Source organism: Toxorhynchites rutilus, chromosome 2 (assembly GCF_029784135.1).
Source record: "Toxorhynchites rutilus septentrionalis strain SRP chromosome 2, ASM2978413v1, whole genome shotgun sequence".
Lineage (NCBI taxonomy): Eukaryota > Metazoa > Arthropoda > Insecta > Diptera > Culicidae > Toxorhynchites > Toxorhynchites rutilus.
The window spans coordinates 234638901-234646097 of NC_073745.1; the positions used below are offsets into that span (position 1 = coordinate 234638901).

At 44.7% G+C, this 7197-nt stretch overlaps 1 protein-coding gene across 1 annotated transcript; it reads left to right on the forward strand.

Annotated features, from left to right (window-relative positions):
* Positions 1–319: 319 nt before the first annotated feature.
* On the forward strand, positions 320–5770 carry LOC129766736 (uncharacterized). Its single transcript, XM_055767335.1, has one exon. It carries the CDS (start codon positions 320–322, stop codon positions 5768–5770), a length of 5451 nt encoding a protein of 1816 aa, XP_055623310.1.
* The last annotated feature ends 1427 nt before the right edge of the window (positions 5771–7197 follow it).

The following is a 7197-nucleotide window of genomic DNA, read 5'->3' on the forward strand; positions in this document are numbered from 1 at the left end:
GGTATTGCTGATTGCTATTGTCCGATGGATGCTGTATTGTTCGAGAGATCCATTGTACCTGGTGGCGTTATCTGGTTTGAGTAGCGTGGCTTGGGCATACCGAGTGGCGTGGCTTGGATTAGTCATCGAAGATTGTAAGTACAATTTGCATGCTGCATGTGAGCTGAGCTTCTAGAAAGGCCAAATCGAGCGTTATTTCTGAGTCGCAGATATTTTCGTATTTTTGCTTGATCGATTGGAGAAAAAATTATCGGAATTTTGATAAGCACGTGTGGATCGCGAGGTTCGATTAATTATTCTGCTGCTACCGTCGAGCACAATGGCTACGGAACTTAAGAAGCTGGAAAAACGTGAACGTTTTCTGCGAGACTCGCTAAATAATTTAGAACATCTAGTGCAAACTTATCAAGAAGATAGAGATATTTATATGCTTGAAGGTTGGAGAGAACGTTTAGAAGGCATTTTTTCAGAATTTATGGATGCCAGATTGCAATTGGAATGCTCTGATGAGTTTCAAGCCAGGTTGAAAGAGAGTTTTGACGCTTCCGCTTTAGATCAAACGCAGCAAGTAGAAGGAGAAATTGATCCGATGTGCATTGAACATGTGAACCAGGATTCACGTGCAGAATTTGAGCTGATTTACTTGAGAATAAAGGGTTTTATCACTAACAAATTGCGATCGCATGGTACTAACCCCTCACCTGCAGTGCAATCGATTCCTGCTCATACTTCCACAGCTAGAGTAAAACTGCCTGAAATCAAATTGCCTCTATTCGACGGATCGATCAAGGAGTGGCCATCGTTTCGTGATACATTTCTGTCCCTGATCGACTCAAACCCCATGCTTAGTCAGGTAGATAAATTCTCCTATTTGGTAGCATCTCTTTGTAAAGATGCGAAGCGTGTGATTGATGTGATAGAGATAACAGCAGACAATTATTCGGTTGCATGGGATCTGCTCGATAGGCGATATGATAATAAATACCTTCTCGTTAAGTCATACGTCGAAGCACTCTTTGCTATTGATGGTATGAAAAGGGAATGTGCGGAATCCCTTAATCGGTTAATCGACGATTTTGAGCGTAATTTGAAAATGCTGCAAAAGGCGGGGGAAAATCCTGAAAACTGGAGCACGATGCTAGTGTTCATGATGAGTTCGCGCCTCGATCAAACAACCTTGCGTCTTTGGGAGACCCACCGTAAATCGACAAATGTTCCAACCTACACTGAACTTGTTGAATTCCTTCGCTCACACGGACTCGTCTTGCAGTCTTTAGCTGGATCTAGATCCCGAGCGCAAGATTTTTCTCGCTCCTCCCCTTCACAGCGTATAAACTACCAAGCACCGAAGCTAACCACAAATCATTCAGCCATTGTTCCTAAAAGTTCGTGTCCATTTTGTAAAAAACCTGCACATTCACCATATCAGTGTGAACACTTTCGAAAGCTAACTCCAATACAACGATTCGATGAAGCGAAATCTAAAAAGCTTTGCATAAATTGTCTTGGATCGTCGTCGCATATCGCTAATAATTGCTCCGGTAGAACATGTCGTGTATGCCACCAAAAACACCATACGATGCTGCATCATCCGTCCGCCCCGATGAATACTAATAAATCCATCCAATCTGAACCATCGTCGTCGTCCTCGTCATCATCCGCGGGTTCGCAGCATGAGTCGTCATCTGTTCCGAATAACCAATTGCAAAGCGTACAATCTACCCAACAGGGTCAGCCGATTGCTAATCCAAAGCCAACGGTCACTGCCCCTTCGACTAGCCACTTTTCGTCGCCTACCAATCAAATATGTCGCTTAGTTCCTGCCACTGTTTTGCTTTCTACTGCACTTGTTAAAGTTTATGATTCAACAACAAATTTCGTTTGGGCTCGAGCGCTCTTGGATTCCGGCTCTGAGCTGAATTTTGTTTCGGAACGTCTGGTGCAAACGCTGCAACTAAAACGTACCAGAGAATTCATACCTATTAGCGGAGTAGGGCTGTCATCTACTACTTCAAAATACTCTACCATTATTCGCGTTCAATCCCAACGTGCTGATTTTGAGGACCACTGGAAATTTCACGTGCTGTCCAAGATTACAATGCAGTTGCCTAATAAACTAGTTGATATCAACGACTTTACATTGCCTTCCGATGCTACGTTAGCCGATCCTTCGTTCAACAAACCGGGACGTATCGACCTAATACTTGGCGTGCAAGTTTTCTATGAGCTTTTGCGTGATGGTCAGATTAAAATCGGTGCCGATGGACCCATTTTGCAAAACACCGCTTTGGGATGGGTAGTATCAGGAAAAGTGAAGGATGAGAAACAACGAACTGCTGTCGCCAATGTAGCTAATGTAGTACTAGAAGCCTCAATCGAAAATCTACTTACGCGATTCTGGGAAACTGAGTCGTGTCATATCAAGAGCACTCAATCATTGGAAGAAAAGGAGTGTGAGGATCATTTCGCTAAAACGGTTAAACGGGACTCATCCGGTCGTTTCGTTGTCGCACTTCCCAAGAAAGATGCATTGGTTTCGCAGCTTGGGAATTCCAGAGATATTGCTGATTGTCGGTTCTGCTCATTAGAACGTCGTTTAAATTCGAACCCTCAGTTGAAGGAAGCATATTCTGCTTTCATTCACGAGTACGTTAACCTGGGCCATATGAAACTGGTCGATGATGATGCGTCTACTAACTCGCTTGTTCCAACCTATTACCTTCCACATCATTGTGTTGTGAGGCCCGACAGTATCACCACCAAACTTCGTGTTGTCTTCGATGCATCATGCCCCACGGATTCTGGAATATCCCTTAATGATGCGCTACTAGTGGGACCGGTTGTTCAAGACGACCTTCTCTCAATCCTATTGAGATTCAGGATACCGCAGTTTGCCATTACTGCCGACATCGAAAAGATGTACAGGCAAATATTAGTTCAAGAGTCTGATCAACCCCTACAAAGAATTAGATGGAGAGACACACCTTCGGAACCCATTAAAAGCTATCAGCTTACAACCGTAACATACGGCACATCTGCAGCTCCATATCTCGCAACAAAATGCCTCCAGAAGCTTTCCGAAGATAACACCACAACCTATCCTCTCGCATCGGTCGCCGTTGGTCGCGATTTTTATATGGACGACTTGCTTACAGGAGCCGATACTGTCGAAGAAGGACGACAACTCTGCAGGGAATTGCTCGATCTCACTAATTCTGCCGGGTTTTCGCTTCGCAAGTGGACATCAAACAATCCAGAAAATCTCACTGACGTACCGGATCAACTGAAGGATGAGCGCACTTTGTTGAAAATCGATGCTTCTACTTCCCCTATAAAAACCCTTGGTCTTCAGTGGGATATTGTCGCTGACGAGTTCAGATTCGAAGCTCCAACGCATAGTGATCAGCTACCAATTACAAAACGAATTGTCTATTCGGACATCGCACGCTTATTTGACCCACTTGGGCTAGTAGGTCCAGTGGTAGTGCAGGCCAAGTTGTTACTGCAAAGGTTGTGGTATGAGAATTATGACTGGGATATAGGGTTACCGGAAGCTCTGCAGCACCAATGGATGAAGTTTAGAGAGAGTCTTCAAAATTTGACCAACCTGTCTGTTCCTAGATGGGCGAAAGCTATATCCAGACCTATCAATCTAGAAATTCACGGTTTCTCTGATGCATCGGAGAGAGCGTACGGAGCATGCATTTACGTTCGCGCTATGTCATCTGATGGTGAAATAAAAACCAACCTTCTGATTGCGAAATCAAAGATCGCGCCAAAAGGAAAAAACAAGAAAAACGGAACAGTCTGTCTCCCTCGACTAGAACTTTGTGCCACCTTGTTATTAAGCCATCTCTTCGAAAAGGTTGAAAAAAGTATAAAACTTCAAACCAAAAATTTTTTCTGGACAGATTCAGAAATTTGTCTACACTGGTTCGCATCGAACCCATCTCGATGGAAAACGTTCGTTGCCAACAGATGTTCAGAAATCCAACAGATAACGGCAGGTGGAATTTGGTCTCATGTGCCTGGATCGGAAAACCCAGCAGATGTAATTTCTAGAGGGATGACCTCTGCTCAACTACAGCAGTTTTCCACGTGGTGGAATGGTCCCACCTGGCTTTCGCAAACGTCTCGGTTTTGGCCATCACTTGGACGTCAAACCGAGAAGAAATTCGGTTCCGACGAGTTGGAAGAACGAACTGTTGTCCTTACTGCTCATATAACTCCCTCGAATGAGCTGTTCTCAAAATATTCGTCGTTTATGAAACTGGTACGTGTTGTTGCTTGGTTACTTCGATACTGCCACAATGCCAGCAGTACTAAAGAAAATAAAAAACGGAGAATTGGGTGCTTGTCAACTATGGAAATAAACACCGCGACCCAAGTAGTAGTGAAGCTAGCCCAAATGGAACGTTTCGCTAACGATATCGCAGAACTTCATCGGTGCAAACAAGTAAAATCCAATTCGCGCCTGAAAGCGTTATTCCCGATATTGGTAGATGGCATACTGCGCGTCGGTGGCCGGCTACGACATGCTCCAGTAAGCTACAATCAACGCCATCCGATTATTCTGCCGGATAAACATCCGCTGACGAACCTAATTATGATTCATTATCATCACAAATTGCTGCATGCTGGTCCACAGCTAATGATTGCTGTGGTGCGAGAAAGGTTTTGGCCTCTTCGAATCAGAAATATTGCTCGCAGGGTAGTCCATTCTTGCGTCAGCTGTTTCCGCTGTAAACCAAAGGTCTTGGAGCAACTAATGGGCGAATTACCTCAAGAACGTGTCACACCTACATTTCCGTTCCTGCGAACTGGTGTGGATTATTGTGGTCCCTTTTACTTTCGTCCTGCCAAACGAGCTGCAGCAGTCAAATGTTATGTTGCTGTGTTTGTATGTCTCGTGAGAAAGGCACTGCATCTTGAATTTGTCACAGATCTCACTTCTGATGCCTTCATCGCCGCTCTTAAGCGATTTGTGTCGCGCAGAGGCATACCTGAGCTCATCGAATGCGATAATGGGCTAAATTTTCAAGGCGCACAAAGACAACTTGAAGAGCTTGCTCGTTTATTTCGCTCGCAGCATCATCAGAAATTGGTAGCTCGCCACTTTGAAGACGACAACATAACCTTCAAGTTTATACCGCCACGGTCCCCGAATTTTGGCGGACTCTGGGAGGCAGCAGTCAAATCGCTCAAGAAGCATCTGCGCTGTACATTGGGAAATGTCATCCTGTATCACGACGAATTTGTGACTTTACTTACTCAAATTGAATCATGTCTCAATTCTCGCCCCCTGACACAGCTAAGCTCAGATCCAAATGACCTGGAAGTGCTCACTCCCGGGCACTTTCTGGTCCATCGTTCATTAAAGGCCATCCCGGAACCCAGTATGGATGGGGTTTCATTCAACCGGCTAAACCGCTGGCAGCAGACCCAAGAATACGTTCGAAAAATTTGGAAACAATGGCAATCCGAATATCTATCAGGGCTACAACCTCGCACACGTTGGACTGTTGAGCGTGACAACATCAAGATCGGCACAATGGTCCTTTTAAAGGAAGACAACCAACCCCCGCTGAAGTGGAAAGTAGGACGAATTACGGAGATCTTCAAGGGCAACGACAACCACATCCGCGTCGTGACCGTGAGGACATCCCAAGGAGAGTACCGCCGTTCAATCAGCAAGATCTGTGTACTACCGGTTCAACAGTCTGATCATCCTGACAGCACTGAAGCTGCTGGTCTACAAGGAGGGAACTGAAACCCTTCCACCAATCGCAGTATCACACTGCGCATCAATGGGAGGTCATGAGACCTCCCATCCATGTAAGCCATATTTTTTCATTGAATTTCAAAAAATCTCATTTATGTTTCATCCTCCAACGCTACGCGGCAATGACGTCTGCTCCAACCCACAACCACGAGCAATCCATCAACAAGGGAGATGGCATCATGCGACGAATCAATCCAGCCACAAATTGAAGGAAGTCGAATTCCATTGATCATCCTCTCACCCTACGTTTAGCGCATTATCAGCTCATGCACAAGTACGCTCAGTACTTGATGCCAACGATCATCGCCCGCTAAGGGCCCGTGGAGGCCGGTTGCCTCCGCTCCGGTTAAGTCTATTCATTTTTTCTCATTTATTGTTTGAAAAAGCCGTTTAATTTGTATTCCAGAGAAAAGAACTCCCGTGGAGGCCGGTTGCTTCCGCTCCAGGAAACCCATTTGACGAGGACGTAGAATGAGGAGAGATCGATACGAGGGAAGGATGAATCCACAGCACCACCCATTCAGGATTGAGCAGCTAGCTAGAAGAAGTACTAATCCGTTTGACCATGGCAGCCGAGAGATCACATGGTCGGAGAAGACGAACTTACGCATCGCCCGAAGAAGCACGTGGTGTAGACGATCAAAGCCGAAGCAGAAGTAAACAACGAGCCAAGCGAGCGGAGAGACAGACGCAAATGCAGATATCCAATAGTTTTTAAGAGACCGTTTATAGCTGATCCCATTGAAATAAGCTGAATTCATAAGCCTATGTTAAAGATCCATTCCAATAGTTACTAGTGATCAAGATTAGTAGGAGATTGTTTTGTTAAAAAGACACCTTTTTAACGGTGGCCGGCATGTTTACGCGTTCCATATTTTATGGACAGACTGCTGCTATAAATTCTTGCTCATCTAGCTCTAGCATCTAGCTTTAGCATCTAGCTCTATTCGTTTACCACAATACGCGCATCAGCCGATCTGTTACTGCTCTTCCGGTTCATTGCCACTTAAATCTCGATCACAGCAGCCTATATAAAGCTTGAGCAGATAGCAGCAGGTCTCTTATTTCCCAATAAAGTGTCGACAAGTAACACCGGTCATTCGTTCGCATTCTAAATAAATTTGTCGGCGTCAAGAACAATTTTCCGTATTATCGTGAACAGGAGCCCTCCTTAGAGAGGGAGGAGAAATGTAGATTTACCATAGAAACGTTTCGTGCCCCCTAAAACCTCCATACTTGGTTTTAATTGCTTGATTAACTCTCGAGCTGTCATAAGAACCTTCTGAGGTCAATGTAATAATAATACAATTTTCGAGAGAAATTTCACACGCGGAAAAAATCTGTACCAATATGTAGTTTTTGACGAAAATCTGTAATCTGTACCGTACAGAATCTGTACCAAAAATAACGAAAAA

Bases quoted from the DNA above. Each gene is read 5' to 3' on its own strand.
- LOC129766736 (XM_055767335.1), top strand. From the start codon at position 320: ATGGCTACGGAACTTAAGAAGCTGGAAAAACGTGAACGTTTTCTGCGA.